At 42.9% G+C, this 26415-nt stretch overlaps 2 protein-coding genes across 2 annotated transcripts in view; one reads left to right on the forward strand and one right to left on the reverse strand.

Moving 5' to 3' along the window:
* Window positions 1-635: 635 nt before the first annotated feature.
* LOC307020256 (uncharacterized protein) lies at window positions 636-6842 on the reverse strand. Its single transcript, XM_079651490.1, has 3 exons — window positions 6832-6842; window positions 1343-1435; window positions 636-1147 (listed from the first exon to the last, which is right to left on the reverse strand). The coding sequence occupies exons 1-3, from the start codon at window positions 6838-6840 to the stop codon at window positions 827-829; spliced, it is 423 nt and encodes a 140-aa protein (XP_079507616.1). The 5' UTR covers window positions 6841-6842; the 3' UTR covers window positions 636-826.
* Window positions 6843-13386: 6544 nt separating this feature from the next.
* Window positions 13387-26415, forward strand: part of LOC307019866 (uncharacterized protein) — a gene marked incomplete at its 3' end in the record, with an annotated part of 55707 nt that continues 42678 nt past the window's right edge. The window contains exons 1-4 of the mRNA XM_079650967.1: window positions 13387-13728; window positions 21596-22714; window positions 24551-24765; window positions 25488-25694. Coding sequence (XP_079507093.1) covers window positions 13597-13728; window positions 21596-22714; window positions 24551-24765; window positions 25488-25694 — 1673 coding nt within the window. The 5' untranslated portion in view covers window positions 13387-13596. The remainder of the gene's footprint in view (window positions 13729-21595; window positions 22715-24550; window positions 24766-25487; window positions 25695-26415) is intronic.

Genomic DNA, 26415 nt, shown 5'->3' on the forward strand with positions numbered 1-26415 from the left:
TCTTGATATCAGAAATTAAATTGTAACTAGTTGTAATGTTTATTCTTGATATCAGAAATGCGATTTTAACTAGTGAGATTTGCTTTGTTTTTCTCATTCATTTCAATGGGAGTTGGAATTTGAACTATAGTTCAAATCCCAATTTCTGATATCAGGAATTCAATTGTTACTAGTTACAATTACATTTGAACTAGTAAAAATACCAATTTCTGATAGCAAGAATTCAATTTGAACTAGTCGAAATGCCAATTGTTGATATCAAAAATACACTTTGAACTAGTTCAAAATCGTTTTTTTTATATCAGGAATTCAATGGTAACTAGTTATAAATAGAAATTGAATTATAGCGAGTAACAATTGAATTCTTGATATCAAAATGGATTTTGAACTAGTTCAAATTCCGACTCCCATTGAAATGAATGAGAAAAACGAAGCAAATCTCACTAGTTAAAATCGTATTTCTGATATCAAGAATACACATTACAACTAGTTACAATTTAATTTCTGATATCAAGAATTCTCTTTCTAACTAGTTAAAATTCAATTTTGATATCAGAAATAAACATTATTACTAGTAAGAATTGGTTTTTTGATATCCTTCAGAAATGAATTAAAGCTAAATCGGCTTTCCATGCAGTGGGAGGGGCTCTGACTCACTGCATCAGGGCATTTTTTAGGCTGACTTCTGTGCTTCTATCAGAAAAATGTACACATTTATACAAAAACAATCTCATTCTTGCAACGCGGCCTTTGAAAAATAATAATAATAACAAAGAAAAATCACTTTTCCAAAAGAGAAAAAGGTCCCAGTGGGAGGTGCTCTGACTCACTGCATCAGGGCATTTTTGAGTGATTGTAGTTTTGGTTTAAGGGACTTATGGCCAAGTGAGAGCATCACCCTTTGAATACATTCAAAAGTGTTCTTAAGTTGTTGAGGGTATTGCAAATTGAGGGCGTAGATTAGTCCAAAAAGTAGGCACATGGCATCTGGGAGAGAATTGATGCCGTCCATCACCATTTTCCCTTCCAATATGATGGCGATTGCTGACGGTGCAAGGTAGAGTGAGTCAGGTGAAGCCAGGCTGTCTTCAGGGATGACTGTAAGGATCCCGATGGAGCTGTTAGAGATGTCTGGGTCATCAACATCCTATAACATAGGCAACAGTAAAATTACAACCACAATAACATTTTAAATGCAGAGTTTACCTTGGCCTTCTGAAGGCCCACTTTTGGCCAGATCATAACAAAAGCTAAAATATATTTATGTAACACAAGGGACAGGATAAAATAGATTGGGCGTCCTGTGGCGCAGAATTTAAATAAATGAAAAAAGACTACTTACATAGCAAGTCTTGAAGAAGTCATTGTTTTCATCACCCAGGATGACAGGAAGGCCTCGGAGGACTGCTGTTCGCTTGCCATTAACATCTGTACCCTGAAATATATTGAAACACACATTACTCATAAGTGGTCAAGAATAATTTGTTAACAGAAAACAAAAAACTGTTTGTTTCTTTCTTGAAGTGCCCAGAGGATTGGCTATCTCAAAGTCATCAATGTAAAGCCTAAGGACAATCCGGAGGGTCTCAGTTTTAAAGAAAGCCTTCTCACGATAGTGTGTGCCATCTCTATAAGTGTTGTATCCATCAACAGATTCATCTTGACTGAGAAGTTTTTCTAAAACATCAGCTCTGTTTAACAATTTTTGTAACATTTTCGTTCTTGTCCAAGCTTGTATTGAACTGGCATCACTAGAGGGAATTCCTTTTCAAAATATGATGCTCTTTTACCAGCTGTGGAGAGTGACCGGCCAGCATCAGTCATTTTCAGGAACTGGTTATTCTCTTTGACAGCATTTGTAATCTCTCTCAAAACAGAATCACTGTCAGTGACACCATGTTCACCAAGAATGTTTTTAATGGCATTATGCAAAAGAGGCTCTGATAAAAGAACAATCTGATTCAGATGTTGGATTACCTCCTGTACTGCAATATCAGATATATGCAAGATTGCCTGCAGTTTTAGAAATACAGAGGCTAAGTTGTGTTCCAGTTGATGCTGTAAATCATCCAGATTTTCAATTTGAGCCTCTTCCTCATTTTCCTCTTGAAAAAACCGATAGGATCATTGTAAAGAGCCTCATCTTGTGGTGCATCTTGAGACAGATTCAGATCTGAATTGTAAGCTGCACTGGTCACAGCAATGTCAGGCTTCAACTTCTTCTGTCTTGGATGACTATGTTCTTTACATTTATGAGCATTAAATGTTGAGTACACATTGCTCTCAAAAGTGCAGTTTTCAAATGGACATTTCACGATTTCCTGTTTTTTAATATGTTGGCGCAAATGGGTGAAGAAAATTACTTCTGTACAGGGTTCTTCAAAATCGCAAAGAGGACAATGGTATATACTGTAACAGGGAGATCACCAGCTTCGCTCATCTGCATATCATGGGAGTGATATCTTGTTAAATGGACTTTTAAGGCATTAAATGACTCGAATGAACACAGACAATCTTTGTAGAGGCATGGAATTGGAGTGGTTCTGGCATAGCTTCCATGTTTTAAGCGATACTGCTTCAATAGCTGAGCCCTCTTTTCAAAAGAAAATAGGCAGTAGCCTACTTAAATTGCCAATGTATGTCTGTCTCTGAAGATCAATACCTACAAACAAAAAATAGAAAAACACAATAAGTTAAACTGCATTCAAACTATACAGGGTTTCTACACAAATTCTGAAATAAAATTTCATGCATTTCCAGACCATGACAAAATATAGAATAACACTTTACCAAACTAATAATGCAAATAAGGCTTGCAACTATGTTAGAAATAATTTAATCAGCATTTATTGGAAATGTTTTTTAAGTGTTTTTTTTCTTGTTATTTTACAATGTTTGAAAATATACAATCCGCCCATATATATCAGTATGTAGTTAAATGGGACGTTTTTGAATTGTAATTAAATTAATTCATTTATAAGGCAGCTTGTATTAAAATATTGCATGTAAAATATCAGTTTTTTTGTGTTTTAGGTAGGGCTGTGCGGTATGAACAAATTTAATATCACGGTATTTTTCCAAATTATAACGCAGTGTTTCCCCTACCATTGTCTTGGGTTGACAGTGTGTGCTCTTGTGTGTGTGTCGGGAGGGGATCCCCGTCCTTCAGAAACAGAGCTGAGGAGAGAACGTCTTTTTTAAATTAATTTGTTATATATGCCAAATTGCAACTGAAGTAATCTATCTACGGTCACTTTTTGCATTGAACATGTGCACTTTTATTAAATAAACTAAAGGCTTATGTTATTTATCCAATTTATGTGCATGTTTCAGAGTCCTCTTCATTGCTTTTCACGTTCTAGCTCTGTTTCTGAAGGGCGGGGCTCCCCTCCCGACACACACACACGGAATGCACACACTCACAGTCAGAGACCAGAGCAGAGGAAAGGCGGAGAACAAAGTGTAAAAAGTCAAACAACTCTGCATTATAGCCCCTTTCAAATTAGTTTATCATTATTTGTTTAGCCTCAAGCCGTCATCGTCAAGGAGGAGCAGGGCACACAGCCTGCTTAAAACGAACGTAGCGTGCACATTCTAAAAATAGCTCACTGATGATGATGAGCAAGTAAAAATGGTTAATATCGTCTGTTAGCTGAGTTTATTCCCGTGAAGTGGGTGCATCATTAATAGGTTTAGAATGTTTAAATGTTAAGAAGCTCTAAGACGCTGTTTTTTGCAAGACGTTGCGTCCCGCGGGGGCAACCAGGCTTAACAGGCTAAAGTGAGAACAATAGCAACGCCTAAAATGGCGGTAGAGGAACGTGCAGCAGTGGCTAATGTGTGCTAACAGGGAATGCAGCAGTTGCTGCAGTTTCAACCGTTAACGAACATGCTGCTTTTGCTTTTACACAAGTTTTCTTCAAATACATTTATTTAACCGGAATTAATTCCACGCCATATGCCTACATGACGGGCTAACTTTATTAGCTTTAAAGTTAGCTCTTACCTTATAGCCTTACCACGATTTTTACTTAAACGCGGTAAAAGTCGGTGTTCATCTGACGAAAGAGGATGACTCATTACAACAAATAACGATAGCTAACCCTGAATGATTTTGGCTAACTTCCCTACTCTGTAGCACAATATTGTTTGTTAAAACCATAGACTGGGTTAAAACTTACCTTATGATGTCCTCAGACTCTCGACAATGATTTCTTCCCGCTTCGTTCCATGACCCATGACGTCGGTCTGACGTCTCTGTGGCAAACTGCGCATGCGTAGTCGCCCACGTGTGTTCAAAGAGAGCTGCTCACTCGTAACGGTTACTTCAAGCTGATGACTTAAATAACTTCTCTCACAAGAAAGTAATTTTAACTTGTTGTATTGAGTTAAGTTAACAAATAATGTAGATATCAGTTGATGTCACTATTTAATTTAAGTAAGGGGCACTATTACAATTTACAGTGTACGGTCACTTTTCACATTGAACATGTGCTCTTTTATTAAATAAACTAAACGCCTATATTATTTATCCAATGTGCATGTTTCAGTGTCCACTGCTCTGCGTATTCACATTCTCCTTCCGCTCTGTTTCTGAAGGGTGGGGCTCCCTCTTCTGTCTGCCCGTTTGTGTCCCCCACCAGTTTCAAATTAGTTTATTATTATTTTTTAAACGCAAGCGTCACGGGAGAAGGACACACACACAGCCCAGGTGGTCGCGCGCGAACGTGACAAGGAACGTAGCGTGCACATTCTAAAAATAGCTCACAGATGGTGAGCAGGTACCACGGTTTTGAACTACAGTATTGAATTGAAAACGCCAGCAGAAGAATAGTCTAATGAGTTGGGTGAAAAAAAAAGACAGGAGATGTGAGTTGGTTTATTCAGTAAATTAGCTCAGGATAATTGGAATTTCTGTCTACACCTGGCTAATGCAGGATTTGATAGCTTGATGCTATTGGCATTTAGCGGCAATGACTCAACAAATTGCCTCTTAAAATGTATCGTCAACAATGTATGACAAGCAGACTGCTTGTTTAAAGTTAGACTCACACCAATAGCTCAATATGATCATAACACGATTGCTTTCATATCAGATCAGATGAGGTGGAGCTGCCTCCAGCAATAGAGGATGAGGCAGAGAGAAGCAGCAGCAGCACAGGGTTGCATCAGGTATGTTATATGCTGTAGTCAGGTGATTTAAATGTATCAATGAAAGGAAGAAGTGTAGGCTACATGATAAGAAGGGAATACAGTTTGAATAAAAGTAATACAGTACTTTATTACTTTTTAATGTACAAATACTTTGTTACTGTACGATAACAATAACAATAATCCACAGCTCCTCCCTCTGCTCCAGAGGATAAAAAAAATTCAAAATTCAAAACATTTTTTCGGGGCACCCCCCGGGGAGTACCCGAGCAGCACCCTGCCAAGGCAGTAAACCTAGGGGAAACACTGACTCTATTGACTCTCGTTATAAGTGGTGCATGTGCAGTCCGCACCTCTTCAATGTAACAGATTGGAGCAGCTCGGGGCGCACCAAACTGCGCCCAAAGCAGCTGTTGACACCTCCAACAACTAGGAGGCAGCAGGGGCGCTAGAGTGAGTGATTGACGTTTGAATGAGAGAGTTAGACGGAGACGGAGTGTAAACAAAACTAGATAGCGAATATGGAGAAGGAAAATGATGTTTAATCTCTTAAAGAAACACCCTTTGAGAGGAGGGCACTGGAGGGAAAGCTGAGAGTGTAAGAGCTCGGCCCTGATCAGCCTGACATAGGCAGGAGTTAAGGACAGAGGAAGGCAGTATGTGCTCTTTTTCAAGGAGCTGGTTTAGCAAGAAGGCTGGGCTAACTACCTGTAGCAACAACACATTCTCACTCCCAACTCGGCCTATGTTGGCGTTATGTCTGGGTCCCTGTTGTCACTTTCCAACGTAAGGGGGGCCCTTTAGCGTCAAATTTCAACTTTCGGGGATGTCCATTGAGCTCCCTGAACGTTGGTAATAGACGAGTTGGGATCGCGGAGAAATGCTCTCCGCAGATCCATTCTCACAGCGTTTATCAACCTTTTTCTAACTCAATATCAAGCCACACTTATTGTTTTTACTTCTTTATTTTAATTGTATAATGTAGGACTTTTGCTGCCGACAATTAGGGGGAGAGTAGGGGCTCAGAATACTGAAATCTGTATTGTTTAATCGTTTTTTCTTCTAATTTTGTATTCTTTTCGAAACCACACACTGTTATTTACTCAACATTAAGACACAATTATCCTTGTGTTTATTTATTTGTTTGATTGTATAATTTCTGACTTTTGGAGTCCGTCAGGACTGAGGGTCGCAGCAGATCATAGTAGTTGCTTTAGATAATTTTACACCCGGAAGTAAGTATTCTCTCCGCTTTGCTTGACAAACCCCATGATAGTCCTCAAGCTCTGTGATTGGATGTTTGAGTGGCAGTGCGCCGAGGGTTACGCCGAGCATCAAACAGCACTTTGAAATGGGATGGAACCACGGCAGACTATTCAAAACTGGATTCGAAAGGGTCCATCCCGTCCCACCTCCAACACCCCTTCCCCAGAACTACACATCCTGGCTATTGTGTGTGTGATGGCCAAAGCAACACAGGGTAAACCAACTACACTGCATCCTCATCTTCAGTAGTTTTGCTTCAGTGCAGCTACAATAAAACATGCCAATTAACACCACACATTTGCTCTAAATGGTAAACTCTTTATTTCATTGTAATCTGACATTACTTCAAACATTTTAGCACAGCTAACACAAGTATTTGTTTGTATTAATTACTTTCTTTGTCTCTTGACTTACCATGTCCATTGGGGGAGGTCACTTCCTTGTTCAGCAAAGGGTGTGGCAGAGCGCTGAGGACTCATAAATACTGCAAGGAGCCAATTGGGACAGATTGGGACAAACCACCTGCTTCCATGTCAAAGGGGGGATTTGGGTTTTGTCAGTGTCCTTTGTGTATGATGTGACTATTAATTATCTCTTGGGTTCAACGTGTATTGGCCAAGCCACTATATAGGTTCCTTGGTTTTTCATTGTAGGGGGTCAGTTTTGTTGAGTTAATACCTGTTATGTTTCTTTGAGGTATTTTCTGTTGACCTCTTTTATAGGCCTAGTTATTATATGATGTTTTGTGGATTTTTGGGTAAATAAAAACCCTAGTTTATTTAAACCACTCCTGTGTCCTGTTGCCTTACTGCTTGGTCCCTGACGATTGGTGGCAGTGGTGGGATCATTCAGGACACAGGTGTTTTTTTTTCAATTTATTTAAAAAAAAAAATTAAATAAAAACAAGATGCAGCGTGGAGGGAGAACTACAAGGAAACCGGGAGGAACGACAAGCCTTTCAAATGTCCAGGAGAAGCAAGCCAGTAGTGAAGAGGAGGACAATGGGGCCTCTGGAGTGGTAGAAAGCACTGAGGGTGAAGGTAAGGAGCCATCCATGTCGGACCTGGTGGCCCTGCTTCAGGCTCATATGGGACAGACGGAGGCTCAAGCGGCAAAGCGGAGAGATAACTACAAGACAGGAACAGCGTTTTGAAACAATGCAACAGCAGTTTCAGCTTTTGCAGTTAGAAGTTCAGGCAAGAACATCTCCAGTACCAGATTCTCTGTCCGCAGACCCTGATCCATCAGAGGTGGAAGTCTTACCATCCACCAGCAACCATCCTCAGGTGCAAGCAGAGCTTTTCACCACGGCTGCCCATCCAAACCTTGCAGGTCAGTCTCGCACACACATTAAGCCCAGAATGGAAAGATTAACGGACAATGAGGAAATTGAACACTTTCTGATTACATTTGAACGGATTGCTATAGCATGCCGGTGGCAGAAAGCAGATTCGGTTTTTCACTTGTTATCATTGCTTACTGGCAAAGCTAGAGGTGCTTATGAGCATTTGGACATTGATGATTCCCTTGACTATGACCAAGTCAAATCTGTTATTCTTTCTAAGTATGACATCAACCCTGAGACCTACCGGCAAAGATTTAGTTCCTTGGAGTTTAACCCTGACGACAGCCCCAAGGAGTTGTATGTAAGACTCAAGGAACTTTATGGGAAATGGATCCAACCAAAAGGTAAATCCATACATGAAATTGGTGAAATAATCACACTAGAGCAATATTTGAGAATGTTGTCCACTGAGCTTCAAGTCTGGATCCGAGAGCGTGACCCAGGATCGGCGATGGAGGCTGCTGGACTGGCTGATGTCTTTGTTGCTGACCGTAATAAAGGACAACAATGGAGCTATAACTCATGGAGTTCAAAGGATCGACACAAACCAGCTTGACAGTATGATCAGGATCACCCTCCGGTGTGGGTAAGCCTCCCATGTGGGAAAATAACTCAGCTAGCGGCCCATTTAAACCTCTTGGTAAAAAGCCAATTTGTTATCTCTGTGGAATAGAAGGCCATATAAAACCCCCAAAATGTGCAGCCAAAATGACACAAATGTGCCTCGCCCTCATATTGAGCATGTGCGTAAGGATGACCGGTCTATTAAGATGACACTCATAGAAGTTAATGGACAGATTATCAAGGCCTTGCTGGATTCTGGGAGTAGTCAGACTCTTGTACACAGGGAGTTTGTACCACCCAACATTATTAGCACAAGAGACACAATCCCAATCTGTAGTGTGCATGGAGATGAGAAAAGTTATTCAACAGCTGACATGTACATAAAAGTAGAGGGTCAAACTTACCTCTTGAACATTGGGGTTGTTGATAACTTGCTTTATCCAGCGGTGCTGGGGCGAGATCTTCCAGTACTTTTTGATTTGTTCGAGGGGAAGCAAAGCCAAAAAAGTAATGTTGTAGTTACTAGAGCACAGGCAAAATCACCAAATGAGCACTCTGAGACTCTTAGTGCTTTACCTTTTTTCAATCAGGAGCTTGACACAACATCTGGGAGACCTCGGAAAACTCGCAGACAGAGGAGGCAGGAAAAGTTCCAACACACAGTTGTGAGCACCATCCAGCACTGTGCCTTATTTAACCTTACAGTTTCAAATGCCAGCCAATATCATGGAAATGCAGAAAGCTGATCTATCCCTAGTTTCTCTGTTTCAGACGGCGAAGGAAAAAGAGCCAGGGGCTGAGCTTGACTTCAACGAAGACGAGTATGTTCTGCAAAATGGCATTCTCTACCATCAGCAGGGGTCGGTGTTGCAGCTAGTGGTTCCCCAAGCAGTTAGATACAACATTCTCTCTTTGGGGCACTCTATCCCCTGGGCTGGCCACCTGGGTAAGCATAAAACCATAGCTCGCATCCAACGGTATTTTCACTGGCCTGGCCTGCGAAGAGAGGTCACTCAATTCTGAAGAAGTTGTCCTCAATGCCAAATAACATCTGCTAGAACCCCCTCCAGAGCTCCCCTCCAGCCTTTACCCATCATTGGCACCCCATTTGAGCACCTTGGGATGGACATTGTTGGTCCTGTTGAGAGGAGCAAGGGGGGAAACCGGTACATGCTGGTCATAACAGATTACGCCACAAAGTACCTAGAAGTTTTTCCATTGAAATCCATAAAAGCAAAATCAGTTGCTTTCTGTTTGGTTCAGTTATTTTCAAGAGTAGGTTTCCCTCATGAAATATTAACTGATCAGGGAACTAACTTCATGTCCACTCTGCTGAAACAGGTGTATCACTTGCTGGGTACTCGGAGCCTGAGGACCACACCATATCATCCCCAAACTGATGGATTGACGGAGCGTTTCAACCAAACCCTGAAGCAGACGCTACGGAAGTTTGTCAACAACAGTGGCACAGACTGGGACCAGTGGCTGCCATACCTCCTCTTTGCTTATAGAGAAGTACCCTAAGCCTTCACTGGTTTCTCTCCATTTGAACCTTTCTATGGACATGAAGTATGAGGACCTCTCTCACTGTTGAGGGAGATTTGGGAGGGAAACAAGGCGAGGGAGGGTTCTGTTAACATTGTATCCTATGTTGTTCAGATGAGAGATCGATTGGAGAAAATGAGTCAGCTTGCCCAATCTCACATGGCAGTGGCCAAGCAACAGCAGAAGTCCTGGTATGATCGGTCAGCTCGGCAAAGATCCTTCAACCCAGGACAAAAGGTACTAGTTCTCCTCCCAAGTGATAACAGCAAGCTGTTGGCAAAGTGGCAGGGACCATTTGAGATCAAGAAGCAACTTGGGCCCACAACATATGATGTATCGACCCCTGGGAAGCCAAGCTCCAGTAGAGTACTACATATAAATCTCTTGAAAGAGTGGGTGCCGCGACCTGAACAAGAAGCAAGAGTGATGCTCATAAGGGATGTGCGAGAGGAAGAGGAAGTGGAGGAGCAATGCCTATCTCCAGGGGGGGCTACAGTGAGCCATGACCTCAGCCACCTCTCAGAAGACAAACAGCTTCAGGTGAGAACAATCTGTAGGTCAGAATTATTTTAGGAGAATCCTGCGAGAACAGATATTTTTGAGCATGACATTGTGGTTAGAGAAGGTGCTTCTGTGAAACGGCTGAGTTACAGGATTCCGGAACGCCTGCTGGCGTCACTGAAAAAGGAGGTCGATCTGATGCTGTCCCTGGGGATCATTGAGATTTCGAAAAGTGAGTGGTGCAACCCAGTGGTCCTTGTGCCAAAGAAGGATGGCAGTTTTAAGTTTTGTATTGATTTTAGGTAACTGAACTCAATTTCTTTGTTTGATTCTTATCCAACACCAATAATTGATGAACTGCTTGAACGGCTTGGAAAAGTCAAATACTTAACCACATTAGATCTTACCAAGAGTTACTGGCAGGTTCCACTGACTGAGCGGTCCAGGGAGCTGACAGCCTTTAGGACACCATTGGGTCTTTTCCAGTTCACGGTCATGCCATTTGGGCTGCATGGTGCTCCAGCGACTTTCCAGAGGCTTATGGACCGGATACTTTGTGATTTATCTGGTTTTGCTGCAGCATATCTGGATGACATTGTCATTTACAGCTCCACCTGGGAGGAGCACATGGAACATCTGCACACTGTCTTGGATCGCCTCTACTCTGCGGGGCTGACTATCAATCCATCGAAGTGCATCTTTGCCGCTGCAGAGACGGAGTACCTGGGCCACATCATTGGACGCGGTGTGATACGGCCGCGGGTCAGCAAGATTTAGGCCATCGAGTCATGTCCTGTGCCACAAGCAAGGAAGCAGCTCCGATCTTTTCTGGGCATGGCAGGCTTCTACCACCGCTTTGTACCACAAGTCTCTGCCAGGGCTCATGATGGGCCCCCGATCTCCGTAGGCCCCTGGGCTTCAGCCCAGGTTAGCCTGTGATTTAAGGCGGCCCTGGTCGCAGGTTCCTCAACAGTGTACTGTTGAGGAACATCTATCAATATGTGTATACCTCCACCATTAAACTGTCATGTTCTGCCTATTTCATATTCTATCTACATACATCTTATAAGAGTATAATACATATGTATAATATCAGTTAAAATGAGTGCTTCAACATAGTTAACATTGCAGGAAAGTTGATTGTCAAGTCCCAAAACAAATTATGCACTATATTAGACGTTAAGTACTTTGTCAGGCTTTATATTTATCTGTAGATAGATACCGCCAAAGCTTTTTTCTTAAGACCTTAACCTAAAGTATTCTTTAATGTTTAAATAAAGCCTAATTTGTTTGTCTGTTTTGCACATCCACATATTAATATCTTTGGACATCCGGCACTAAACAGTTTTATTGTAGAGATCACTTACAGTATCTTCTTGCTTTTTTCTATTCTATATTTCTATCATTGACCTTCTACTTTCCCCCTATGAAAGTATGTACTCTTAATATTTTTATGTTTTCATCAAATATAACATATCAACAATACAATTAAATAATGTGCTTTAACCACTAGGCGGGTTAAAAAACTGTGTTAACACAATAAAATATACTGCTTTTCCAGTTTAGTTTGTGACGGATGTATTTTGTTATCCACCCATACATTGTTTTTATATTTTTAAAACCAAACCGACAGGAACTATGGTCTTAATATGACCCAGTGGTCTAGTTAATAAAACATATATTATTAAACATAATATTAAAATGAACTCTTATTTTGAAAATACAGCTTCCTGTGTTCGAATGATCTGCTCCGACCCTCGGTCCTGACGGACTCCAAAAGTCCGACATTATACAATAAAACAGATAATAAACACAAGGATAATTGTGTCTTACTGTTGAGTAAATAACAGTGTGTGGTTTAGAAAAATACAAAATTAGAAGGAAAAAACGATGAAACAATACAGATTTCAGTATTCTGAGCCCTTACTCTCCCCATAACTGACAGCAACAAAAGTCAGACATTATACAATTAAAATAAAGAAGTAAACACAATAAGTGTGGCTTGATATTGAGTTAGAAAAAGGTTGATAAACGCTGTGAGAATGGATCTGCGGAGAGCATTTCTCCGCGGTCCCAACTCGTCTATTACCAACGTTCATGGAGCTCTAAATCATTGGGACTCCCTGATAGTTGAATATTGACGCTAAAGAACCCCCTTGCGTTGGAAAGTGACAACAGGGACCCTGACATAACGTCAACATAGGCCATGAGAATGTGTTGGTAGCAACAACACCAGTGCTATATTTAGCTTCCCCTGCCTCCCTTTTCAAACGTCAGGATCAGACCAGTCTATGGACCAGACCCAGCATGGATCCAGACAGATGTGAGTTACTTAAAGCACATATCAGAAAAAACAAAAAATCATGAACAAACTAGAGTCCACAGGGATGATGCTATGCGACTAGCCATGTTTATGAAAGTAAACACAGCTGTCCAATGAGGGTAAAGGATAGGGATCAGTAAGCATAATAAGGAGGTTGACAAAAACAGGCACTAAAATAATAGACTGTATCAAGTGCTGTGTGCCTTTGAGCTAGCCCTGCGTTGAAATATGACATATGTTTTGAGTTTGTGTATAAATTTGCCTGCATTTTGGTAGAGCCCCCCCCCCCCCCCCCCCCCCCCCCCAGGGAGAAAAATGCCCCAGCCGCCACTGAAACTCATACAGGTGTCTACATATGTGAAGTTATCCCGTCGTGTGTTTACCACCAACTACGTCAAAATCCAATGGAAAAATCCCTATGTTTTTTGTCGAGGAAACCCTTGCAACGCCAACTTTCATGTCGGACTACAAAAACACGTAATCCCTGTATCAATTTATTGAGATGGCTATCTTTTGCAGTGTTGGGCTGGGCGGAATGGCCGGATGCAGCACGCGCGTGCATCAGTAGAGGGAGGAGAGAGAGAGAGAGAGAGAGAGAGAGAGAGAGAGAGATAGAGGGAGAGAGAGAGAGGTACAATATTCTGCCAATACAGATTTATCTCTTCTGCTCTAATTCATCGGGAACAAAAAACACTGTGGGTCGATACATCCCTTCCTGTGTTCTCTCTACCTCACTTTGAACACACACACACACACACACACACACACACACACACACACACACACGCACACACACACACACGCACACACGCACGCACGCACGCACGCACGCACACACACACACACACACACACACACACACACACGAACACGTACACACACACGCGCAAACAGCTGCTTAATGCGTCCCTCCTCGCGCCAACGGGTGGCCGCCTGGCTCCTCGCGCTGCCGTCGGGGAGCAGTGGAGAGGAGTGCGCGCGCCGCGGCCGCCTGGAGATGATCTCGTTCTGGTTGCTGTGCTGGAAGCTGTTGGTAGGTAAATAGACAAACCACCGACACACGTCAGCGTCTTCTTGATGATAAACAGCCAACACGTTTCCCGGGCTGCGAGTCTCATTGCGCGGGGAAGTTTGGTGTATGCGCGAGGCTTTGGATTAGCTCGAGCTAACATCGAAGCTCGGTTCGCTTGGGTTCTGTTTGTGCGCTTATCTGTCACGATGTTGGTGATTTGCCCGATTTTAGGATGCTTTCTTATGTAATACATTTAACTCAGCACTCAATATAATCTGTTATCATCAGAATATCACACTGAAGGAATATAGGCCCATATATATGAATGAATATAACAGAAGAGTGAATTGTTGAATGCTGATTGATGAGGCTACATTTCCTCATCATCCACACATTATATCTAAAGCCGCTCTGTAATCCCCCCCCCCCCACACACACACACACACACACACACACACACACACACACACACACACACACACACACACACACACACACACACACACACACACACACGCACACACACAGAGATGTGCCTCCGGCTGTAAATTGGGGCACAACAGAGGCTTGAAGTAAAGTCAACTTGACATTCTACGGTGTCTTTCATATAATTGTATTTTCCAAATTCAAATAAAAGTTGTGCAATTGGACAGAGGGCTAGACAGACAATCAATAAGGTCATGGGTAAGGTCCAGGGAGTGATCACTAGCGTGGATTAGAGTGGAGAGCTCTCAAATGCCTCCCCATGACTTCTCTGAAGATTTGGCTGTACTAAGCATACATTGATGTAATCACTGCAGAACAATCCATGCACTGTCATTAAATCTTCTTCATAAAGGCTTATGAAAGCCCGGCGACTGAGGCTTTTATCTAATCGATTTCAGTAATGATTTAACTCCCTGCTGATGTTTGAGTGATGGAGAGATCATGGTGCAATGAACTTTGGATGAAGCTTGTTCTGAGAAAATGCCTTGAGAGCCTGAACAGATCACACTTAGCTTCATGGGTCAAAGATGCAGAGCATTACAATGCTTGAATACTGTACATCAATTGTGTTTCTGTTGTGATATCAGTTCTTCTGTTTGTTAATATCTTGATATGGCCCTATTATGCTCTTTTTCATAATTCAAAGTTCTGTACTTCTCATTACATTGATATACTCATCATACGGCTCAGGAAGGGCAAAGGAGCATTTACGTAACTGAAAATGGTGATTACTTGGATCTATCGCCTGACATTGGGACTTAACTAAAAAAAGAACTGAATATAGCAGATTGCCTTCCTCTTACTGTTACCATAGCAATTCTTCTTCTCTGTCACCAACACATGCCTGGAACGACAGACCATAATATTCTGCTAACCCACTCACAGCCAACGCAGTGCCACCATGATAACAATATGAGGGCTTGAGTTTAGTACACTCTGCTATAATCCCTGCCAGTGGTGGTTGGTGGAAAATATTTTGGGTGGGGCTATGGAAATGGTGACAAAATCATACTAGGGCGGTCCGGGGGATCGTCCCCCGGAATGATTTTTTGAGAAATGACCCCTTAAATGATGACTTCTGGTGATGTTAGAGGGGGGGGGGGTGAACTGCAAAACACTGGTGTTTTGGGAAGACTCAAATTATTCAATTCCCATTTAAAATCAGGAGACTAAATACGAACATTGTGTGTGTGTGTGTGTGTGTGTGTGTGTGTGTGTGTGTGTGTGTGTGTGTGTGTGTGTGTGTGTGTGTGTGTGTGTGTGTGTGTGTGTGTGTGTGTGTGTGTGTGTGTGTGTGTGTGTGTGTGTGTGTGTGTGTGTGTGTGTGTGTGTGTGTGTGTGTGTCATACTTGCCAACCCTCCTGATTTTCGCGGGATACTCCCGCATTTCTCCCAATTTCTGACAAAATCAGATTTACTCACGACTGTTTCCACTCGGACTTTAATACAGCTACACCATTGTTTGGTTTCCATGGTAGCGCGTCTCTTTAGCAGCACGCGCAACTCAAAGTCTGAGAGGGTGAGGAAGATGAAAACTGAACAAGAATCGACAACTCGACCCTCTGATCACTCCTTTCCTGTAAAATACAGGTCCAGCCCACACATATGCTCCATGGTGCTACAGGCATTGCCCTTACAACTACAATAAGCATGTAAATGTTAATCTACAGCTCCGGCAATCCACTAGCAGTCTACACCTGCAGACAACTACTGTAGCGTCACCTTGGATACGAGCCCAAACAACTCACAGACACACAGGCCAGGGCGCTGAAAGGGCGCCCTTTGAGCATCAGATCTGACGACGCTGATTGGCTGAAATTATGTTTTGGCGGCATAGTTTACAGATAGCAACAGTCAGCTTGTTGGCTGCTGCTGCTCTGGCCGAGGGCTCCTTTCTACCGCCCGGACGAGAGAGGGTAATGATACACGCTGTGGCCAGCCAGGAAACATGTGACTTATCAGTAACTTTAGACATCGTAAAACTATTTTAAACGAGATTTTATTGTAGATTATACATTTTACTGATACCAACTATATCATATTTACCTTGTTCTTTAAAAATAAAAATAAAAAATATATATTTTTTGGAAATATATTTTTTTATTTATTTTTAATTTGTAATGACAATCAAACATGTAGGAAGAGAGGGGGCGGTGCCCCTAGCGCCCCTATGAGCCGGCCGCCACTGATCCCTGCTATGGAATGGTTACAGTTATAAGATAATCTACCAGTGCAGTACTGAAGTATGCTTTTCTTTTTATAAGGCAATCATTGCTATTTAAATGTTCACATAAAACACATAAAGCAATAGAATGTTACAGTTCAGTGCTTTATAAACCAGCATTAGTATTTTTGAAATCAAGCCTTTGAAAGACAGGAAGCCAGTGTAAAGACCTCAGAACTGGACTGATCCACTTTCTTGTGTTAGTGAGGACTTGATCAGCAGCGTTCTGAATCAGCTGCAGCTTTCTAATAGATTTGTTTTAGTAATGTAAATGCTTAAAGGGATCACATTTCCACCAGGAAAAGATAAGAAAGGAAAGGTTAAAAAGAACAGAACCAAAAATGATATCGAGACTCACTCCTCATGCTGTGTTCACACCGGACACGATGCGAATATTCGCTTCGCTCTAATCGCTCCTATTGCATCGCTCTAAACGCTCGAGTTTCACCGCGGCTGTCAGCTGTGTTTACTCGCATCATTCAAACAAGAAGCGCCGGCCAGGGGACTACAACTACAACAAAATGAAAATATTTGGCCGTGATCTAATTGTAATACACGTTTTAAAATGATGCCGAAGTAACAACATACTGATACCGGTTAGTAAAAACTATTAAGTAATGCTTTGACAAGTCTGCAGACAGACGGCAGGCGAAAAACCTTTTGAAATGCGTGTTTTCTGAATGGAGATCGGGTCGACCAGGCTAAACTAACGTTGTATATGCTCCGTCCGTCCACACTCACAACAACGTCACAGACATAAATAAACCAGCGACTGTATTCACCATGACACAGACAGTCTGTGGTTTGCATTTGTTTAACTTTTGTCTAGTTTCTGAACAGATATGAGGAGCTGTGAGCTCTGTGTGCTAACAGCTAACAGCTAACGTCTGATGTTTTGGTTTTGTGGTTCCACATCATTGAAGGCAGGCTGAGATCCTCACCCCTGATTGGCTACCGCGAGATCGCGTTACACAAATTTGACGCTCAAGTTGAAAAAATTGAACTCGAGCGTTTGTCGCGGCCCCCTCCAATCGCGCCTCGGCATTCGCATCAACCGCTTCATGCGCGCTGTCGGAGCGAATTTGTGTCTGTCCGCATCTCTGCATTGACTTTACATGTAATCGCGCTGCCCCCAAACATCGCATCGCATCCCATGTGAACGCACCATTAGTCGCGATGAAGACTTTTGTATATAATTGAAAAGTATAAAAGTTTAGATTTTGTATTTAAATGTGTACTTTACGATATTGACAAGTCCCAGTTATGAAATTGTAAATCAAAGTGTATATATTTTTAGATTAAATGTAATCAAAAATCATCTTAATCTTATAACAAAAAAATGTTATTTTAAAAAGTTTGTCTTACTACGTCTGAATTTTACCGAAGTGTCTTGTAGTTTTGACTCAACATACATTTTTTGGATTTATTTTGCTTTTTCCTTATCTCATAACTCCAGAAGTGGAAGAAGTACTCAGCCTTTTGACTTAACTAGAGTAGCAATACTCAATTGTAAAAATACTGTGTTACAAGTAAAATGGATTCTTGGATTCAAAATCTAACTTAAATAAAAGTACTAAAGTATTGGATCAAAGTAAAATTAGTTATTATACACAATGGCCCTTTATCAAATGAATGGATTATGATTATTGATGCATAAATGTGTTTATACCAGCTGGTAAAGGTGGGACACATTTTAATTATATATATATTGCTGCTGGACCTTATAACGTGTTATTATATGTTAATGTTTATTTATTAATTTATTTTCATTTTGTCACAGTCTGCTCCATCATTCACCAGTAGTTTTCCATTCACCTGGCTCACCTGTTAACCACACACGTTTTTGCTCACTCTCTTTCTCTACTGCACCCATTTGTCACACTGCATGTATTTAAACCCTCAGCAGACACACCTTCATGCTAGTCTTTCACGCTTTTGTTACCATATTGCCTACCCGGTTCTAGGGGTTTCACCAACTAATCGACTAGTCGACTAGTCGACTACCTTTACCACTAGTCGGCGCTGTAGGCCCTAGTCGACTAGTCGTGGAAAAAATGGAGGTAAACGAGGTGCTGCAAAATGCTTCAAAACACGTCCGACATTCTTATGTATGGCAGTACTTCAACGAAGATGTAACCAACTCCACAGTGAAGTGTCAGTTGTGTACAGCTGTACTGAAGTACAATACAAATGCATCTGCTATGCGCAACCATCTGAAGATGAAACACCCGCTGCCGACAGCTAGCACTAGCAGTAATGCTAGCACCAGTGAGCAACGGACCGGCGTCAGCACTGAACAGAGGCAAACGAACAGCAAGAAAACACGGGTCAACAGTGATGCGGATGATGAGCTACGGGATTACTGCCAGCGGACACCGCATATCCTCACAATGGATAATCCACTGGAGTGGTGGGCAGAAAACGTGCACCGCTTCCCCCGCTTTCGAGGAGCTACCTGGCTATTCCAGCCACAAGCACCCCGAGTGAGAGGGTTTTTTCCCTGGCAGGCAACACTGTCACCCGAAAGCGATCAAGCCTCCTTCCCTCACATGTCGATGCGTTGGTGTTCAAACCAAAAATATGGAAAGGTGGACGTTATGGTGGAGGACAGCGAATAAAGTGTTGCGCAATGCGCTGTTGCGCACTGGATTTACGTGGCATTTATGTAAACAAGAGTTTTTTGCTGTCGATTTTGGTGAGTCCAGTGTTTGTTATTTACTCAGCCATGTAACACAAATTCAAATGCAGTGTTTAATGTTACTGTATGAGTTCCAATAGAAAATACAGTTGTAAACCTCTCTTTGTGTGTCTCTATTATGACGTAACGACTAGTCGACTAGTCGACTACTATTTTGAAAAACTAGTCGACTAGTAAATATTGGTAGTTGTGAAACCCCTACCCGGTTCCGACCCTGCCTGTCCTTGACCTGCCTGCTCTGCCTGTTCCCTGATCCTGCCTGTCCTTGGACTATCCTGCCTTGCCTGCTGTCTGACCCTGCCTGTACCTAAGTTGACCGCCTCGCCTGCTCCCTGACCCTCTGCCCGGCCCTGACTCACCTTCTGCCTGCTGACCTCTGGTTCGTTTGCCTGTACGTCATCCGGCTGATACTGTTCTGCTGGTATCCCTCTGCTCTGGTATTATTACCAATAAAGTACATTACCAATACTCCGTGGTTTCTCGAGTGCTGCATTTGGGTCCTTCATAAGATTGTGACACATTTTGAATGAGCGATTAATCTGAAGCAGTCAGATAAATGTAGTAAAACATTCCAATATTGGCTTCTAAACTGTATAGTATTACAATTCTTAGATAAAGTACAGGCAGCTGAAATCATACTTACAGTATGTAAAGAGGTCCTATTATGCTTTAATGTATAATGACATGACTATGTAACACCCATGATTCTATTCTCTACCGCTCCAACCAGGGGCGTTTTCTGGACCTGGAAACATTCGGGGCTTAGCCCTCAGTGGCGGCGCCAGAGATTTTCTTTTGGGAGTGCTGTGGGGTAGCTTGACGTTTCACAGAGGGTGCTCAAACATGAAGGGTTTCTCATTAAGGTACCGGGCGCACCTGGTGCCCCATGGTCCCTGCTGGCACCGGTTCTCTCTCTCTCTCTCTCTCTCTCTCTCTCTCTCTCTCTCTCTCTCTCTCTCTCTCTCTCTAAATGCGCTATTGCCACACAGGTCGAGGTCGAGATAAATCATATTGTTTGGTGGATGCAGTTTGAACCAGAGTAGCATGGAAAGTGGGATGAACCCTCAGAGACTTGGGGAGACAAAGGCGGACAGAGACAGGGTTTATTACTTTGGTCACTGGGAATGGGCCTACGAACCTAGGTGCCAATTTCCGTGATACCACATGAAGGGGGAAGATCCCTGTTAGAGAGCCAGACCCTCTGGCCGGGCCCGTACTCCGGAGCTGGCCGACGCTTCCGATCTGCCGCCACCTTCATGGGTTCCCCACTCCTTAGAAGAGCCCTGCGGGTGGCGGACTAGATCCGGTGACAACGCCGAACCAGGGCGTGGGCGGACGGGACTGTGACTTCCTTCTCGAGATCCGGGAAGGTAGGAGGTTGATACCCATAGGCAGCCTGGAAGGGAGTCTGTTCATGTTTAGGCCGGTTCGTACTGTTACGACTGAATAAACGGGTTTGAACTCAATTGCAGGACTCACACAGGTTTTTAACAAAAAAGGTTTTATTCAAACCAAAACTCCACGACAGTGGGAAACAAAAACTAAATCACTCTTAACGAGGAAAAACAGTATCAAAACAAAGTCGCTCTTGATGAGGAAACAACACTAACAAAACAAAATCACTTCAATGAGGAAAAAACACTAGGAGCATGAATATAAGAATACTTAGACAAGACTTGTCTCAAAGCTCTGTTTGGGATTCTTTCTGGCATGATACGCTAATAGACTGTCACAAGAAACGAAACGAACTGGCACAGGACAGAGGGAGACGAGGACAATAAATACACCAGGTAATGGGGAAAAGGTGGAAACAATCATGGGCGGCGTCGACAATCACAGGAGTCGGAAACACACAAGGAAGGGAGGTCAGAGTATCTGAAACGAGAGGAAAGATTACTATTCAAAATTAAAGGGGAAAATCACTAGACAAAAACAAAAAAACACTTAACTTACATAATTTGCGAGAGATGACAGTATACAACCTATAGAAATGCAAAACGGCGTCAGTTTAGACGTAATTCTGTCCTCCTCCTTACCGCATCATTTATGAGAAAGCATTTCATAACATTAACCCAACATATTCGAGGTGGTTTTAAATAACATATCCGTATTTATTTATTTCTCCAAGTTATGTTTTTGTGTGCACTGAAGAGTCGCAAACAGGCGTTTGTTTAATCATTTTAAGATTGGCTTTGATCAATGTTTGAAAAATGAATTCTTCATATATGATAAATGAGAGGTAACATTTTATTTATGGTATTATTTCCACATATTTCACATTTGTAATTTGCGATAATGGGCTACATAAATAAAATCTGATTGCTTGATTATTATTATTTTTTTAATGTTTTTATTTTTCTGACAGTTATGGACTTCCATATAATACTAACCAAGAATATCCAGATAATGATTACAATGATTAGTATTCACAGATTTATTAAGTAATGAGGTTTTAAATCAAATATTGTTTGTGTCCACAGAGAGCATCAGCTGGGCTAAGGAGGACAACAGCTGAGCTAACGGATGGTAACCAAGACAACGGTAGCTCCAGCAACAATAACCCTGTAACAGACTCTCCCACTCCTATAGAGCCAACAAGTTCAGATACCATGGAGATCAGCTCATCACCACCGCTAACAGACATGGAGAGAGAAAACTTGGCTAGCTGGCACAGCCAGGAAGTGCTCCATGGGGGGCAGCAGCCAATCACAGATGAGCAGGACAAGGAAGAGGCTGCAGAGAAAGAAAATAGAAAAATAAATGAAGATGAAGAGTGTGATTACCTTGTTTTTGAGATAGGAGAGCAGAAGGGATGGCACAAAGGAGAAGGAGATGAAGGAGGACAAGACACAGAGACAAAAGGAGAGGAGGAAGAATATGGAGGAAAAGGAGACGCAGAAGGAAAGGAAGAAGGGACAGGAGAAACAGAGAGGAAAGATGAAGGTAAAGGAGACACAGAGAGGGAAGATGGAGGAAGAGAAGACACAGAGAGAGAAGATGGAGGAAGAGGAGACACAGAGAGGGAAGATGGAGGAAGAGGAGACACAGAGAGAGAAGATGGAGGAAGAGGAGACACAGAGAGAGAAGATGGAGGAAGAGGAGACACAGAGAGAGCAGATGGAGGAAGAGGAGACACAGAGAGAGAAGATGGAGGAAGAGGAGACACAGTTGAGATGAAGGACTTCTTCAGTCCTTCAGCATCAGAGCCCCTGACGGCCACCCTTGATCCTTTAGACACCTGGGGTCACGACCCCGACAACAGAGATGACCTTAGCGACAGTCACCTTAGCTACTGCCTCCAAGCTGAGCTGGCTGTCGTGTACTCGGACAGCGACACAGGGGAGGACCAATGGGCTGGCTCCACACCCTGTGATGTCACTAACCAGGAAGAAGCAGATGCAGAGGTTGATGATGGAGAAAGCATGGAAGAGGAGAAAGGCTATGAGGCAGAAGTAGAGAGTGTAACAGAGGTGCAGAGAGAGGAAGAAGAGGAGGAGAGGAGGAATGATGGTGAGGAGCAGAGGAGGTCGGGGAAAGATGTTTTCATACGGACTCCTTCGTTCAACTCCACTGCCAGCTCCATAGACCCTGACAGGAAGGTAAGACATCTTTTATTGAAGTTGCAATACTCCCACAGAAGATTTGATGATTGAAGAAAGGGTTGAAGGTAAACTTCAGGGATGCTGCAGCACATCATTATGTGCAGAGGCAGTGCATATAGAGTAGGACCTTTATATAGCTGTCGAAAATGATGGTAGTGTGGGGGAAACTTCTGAAGCAATAGGAGTCAGGACTCAGAGAGAAACGAGGAGAGCTGCAGCTTTGATGGCAAACACTGACGCTTTATTTGGAGCTTCGGCCGGAGAATTCACAAGACATGTCACGGGCAACGGTCTGACCACACGGTTGAGACGCCACAATCAATTCTGAAGACCCTTCCTGTAGCTCCAGGTTTTAACTAGTTCAGAGTGTAATAATCAACATTCTTCAATAGATAGACTAAACAGCTGAGGACACTGAATCACATTTGTTGTCGTTTTTGGCTCGGGGTCCTCTACACCCCGAGAAGGATGTGTTCCTGGTGTCCCACAACAATAACTATCTCTGACCGAGAGTTGCCCGGTCACAAACTGGTAACAACAACAACAACTTGCTAGGGCAGCCCCTCCTTATGGGAGATAACGGCTGATCAAGGCTGGGCATCTGCGTCAGAGGGCGAAAGATGACATGCAGGGGAAATGATTCCCTTACAGGTATGACGTTTGTCTGATGCATTTCCATTAAGTGCGTCCAATTGACATGCTGCAGAGTGCCTGCAAATATCAACGCTGAAGGATATTTGAATCGCTCAGTATTATAGGCAAGGTGTTTACATCTCTGTTTCCAAGATGGAGATTGGGGAGGGGGATTTTTACTTGCAACAACAGCCAAATGCAGTTTATTAACTTACCTGTACCCAAACCTACGGTGGCCGATCTGTGCTACAACGGCCCAAAACACTTGGTTCTGGAGAAACGCACTGCACTTTCAAAACTGATGCAAATATAAAAACCCTGATGTGCCAAAAGACATTCAAATGAAGACACATCCTTAAAAACTTGGCATCATATGCTCAGCATTTGGAAAACATTCGCCAACTTGATGAAACATGCGCAGTGTTTACTAAAAGCGTAAACAAAACGCTGCAAATACAAAATACTGTTTTGGGCCGTTGTAACAAGTTTGCACCTGTGGGGCACCGTACAGACCTCCTCACTACAACACTTGAATGGGATTTTAGTGACCCCCTCACCCTCCAGCTCTGTGGCAGAGTGAAACATCTGTATGAGGCTCCTTCTTTAAAACAGCAGCATGTTTGCGCTTCACTTCCCTCTCTTCGGCAGAAGGAGGAACTGTCGTAACTCTTTATAACCATAGTTTTGTATCAGAACATTTAGAAAACAAATAAATAAAATAATATTTTTGTTGATGCGTAATGATGACGTTTCTTTTTCTTTAAACCTCTTCTTGTTATTTGATGTTTATTCGCTGCTTGGTTTTTGCCATAGCCACTCTAAAGATTCAAAAATGTCAAAAAAAAATCCACATGTCAGATACATTTAATCTTAATTGAAAAAAAAAAATTACAATGTAACCTTCAAGTTGTAGTCGCAATAATACATGCTGGTTGAGTCAGGATTAATGCAGACTTCCTGTTGGATGGTTTAATAACCCAATGTAACTCACAACTACTTGGTTTGGAATGGTGATCATGCTAACCTGCAAACAAGGTGGAATCTAATGAAGGAAGTTGTCAATGAACCATATGGTGAATGGACTACATTTCATCTGTGTACTAGTAGTAGTAGTAGTTACTAGTAGTAATGATGCATTCAAATGTTCTTTTATGGTGTTTTCCTCTGTGTGTTTTAATCTCATCTGAACCTCCCCCTCAGGTTCCTGCAGACTTCTGTGTCCGGATGGAGAGCCACAGTGAAAATGTCTCCAACGAGCATGTGGACTTCCTGTTGGCCCGGCAGCAGTGGAGGAATATGGAGAAAGAGGTCAAAGGTCAGCCGATCCCCAAACCAGGGCTCAGAGCCCAGGGGAGCTTCCAGGGCACCCACACATCACTGTACCCCCCCACACGCAGCCCCCGACTCAAACACAGGTGAGAAAGGATAGAGCTATTTTCAAAAAACACAAACTGTGAAAAGCGCCCAAAAAGGTCTCCAACTTGGTAATAACCTGTCATTCACAAGGTAAAACATACCCTGCTCTTTTGTTTATTTAATATAAATGGGAACATCATTTACCAAATGAAAATACTGTTTTGAAGAAGACTTAAAAATTGAGAGTGAAACCTTGTACTAGGAAAGTGTTTACTAAGGTAAGTGAGAAGTACAGTAGGTTCATTTTGTCTTGACTTCTTTCTGCAGACAGGGGTCAGCCCCTGCAGGATATTATAGAGAATGCAGGTTAAAGCACCTCTACATTGACATGTAATTTTTCAGGTTACTGCTTGTTAACAACAAGACTAGATAGGAATCCTCTCATGTCCCCAAATCAATGTAATGTAATGTAGAACACAGATTAGCATCAGTGAATGGGATGTGACCTTGATTGCTTATATCAACTCACAAATCAGGTTTCTCTTTACCCTACATCTTTGAATACGGATCACTAAGTGTGACATTTTAAACTGTAGCCTGATTTCAATGAACAACTGGAACAAGCTGATACACAATAAATGAGATGCTGTCAGATTCAGTGGGGAACTGTGTTTCACGTGAACCTTAACCTTTACAAGGAGGGGTCTTACCTGTGGCAGAAATGATCTTTTATTTTACGATCATCTTATCCTAAGCTGTGTTTTCTCCTGTCCTGACAAAGGGAGATCCATCCGGCCCCAGTCCCCAGGGAGCTGGCCCACGCCCTGTCCCCCAGTTCAGAGGACTCGGGCCTGGACAACGTGTCGTACCGCAGCGCGATGGAGGAGCCGGAGAGCGCCGTGGAGAGAGAGATCCGGCTGACCCTGGAGCGAGAGGAGCGGCACCGCAGGGAGCGGGGCGGGGTCTCACACGGCCTCGCTATACCCAGGTAACCAGAATCCAGCTGACGGTCTACAGTATGATACCAAACCCTACACAGCAGCATTGTGCACTCTTTCTGGTGCAGTAACGGCCCGTTCACACAGCGGCGTGCGTTGACGCTTGGCGGTGGGCGTATCTGAAGCTTGGGGATTTTTTGCGAGCAACGCGACCAACAACCAATCACATGAATCTCCCGCCCCCGACATACAAAGTAATAGCAATGTTAAAACGAAATAAACTGGATATAAAATCCCCAAACAGGCGAAAACCTACCAGTTTCACCCACTGTCTCTGCCACCTTCCTCCATACCTGGCTCCTCCGGTTTGTATCCCGGTAGATGAACAGCGACTGATCATACAGCACCAGGTGATTCACTACCGCTATAATGAATTTTTCCTCCATTTTTTGGAATATGAGGAAATGACCTGAATAGTCTCTCCCAGCATACACGCGGTTTGATTGGCTAGCGCTTGTACTGGCAGATTTGCATAAACGGGATTTCATTGGCTGAAGCTTCTGCCGAGGCGCCAAAAGTTGAACATTGCTCAACTTTTGAAGCGAGCAACGCCAGCAACGCGTCGCGTCGCTTCCCAAAATGCAGTTCGGCAAAAAGTGACGTCACCCCATTCAAAGGGAATGGTGAAGCGTCAACGCACGCCACTGTGTGGACGGGCCGTAACGGCCGGCGGCGTGCGTTGAAGCTTCAACGCTTCTGCCCATTCACTTT

Source organism: Notothenia rossii (genome assembly GCF_949606895.1).
Source record: "Notothenia rossii genome assembly, chromosome: 9".
NCBI classification, from domain to species: domain Eukaryota; kingdom Metazoa; phylum Chordata; class Actinopteri; order Perciformes; family Nototheniidae; genus Notothenia; species Notothenia rossii.

Coding starts and splice junctions, on each gene's coding strand:
- LOC307020256 (XM_079651490.1), bottom strand. Junction 1,148..1,342: donor ACTTCTTCAAGACTTGCTAT/GTAAGTAGTCTT, acceptor CCTATGTTATAG/GATGTTGATGACCCAGACAT.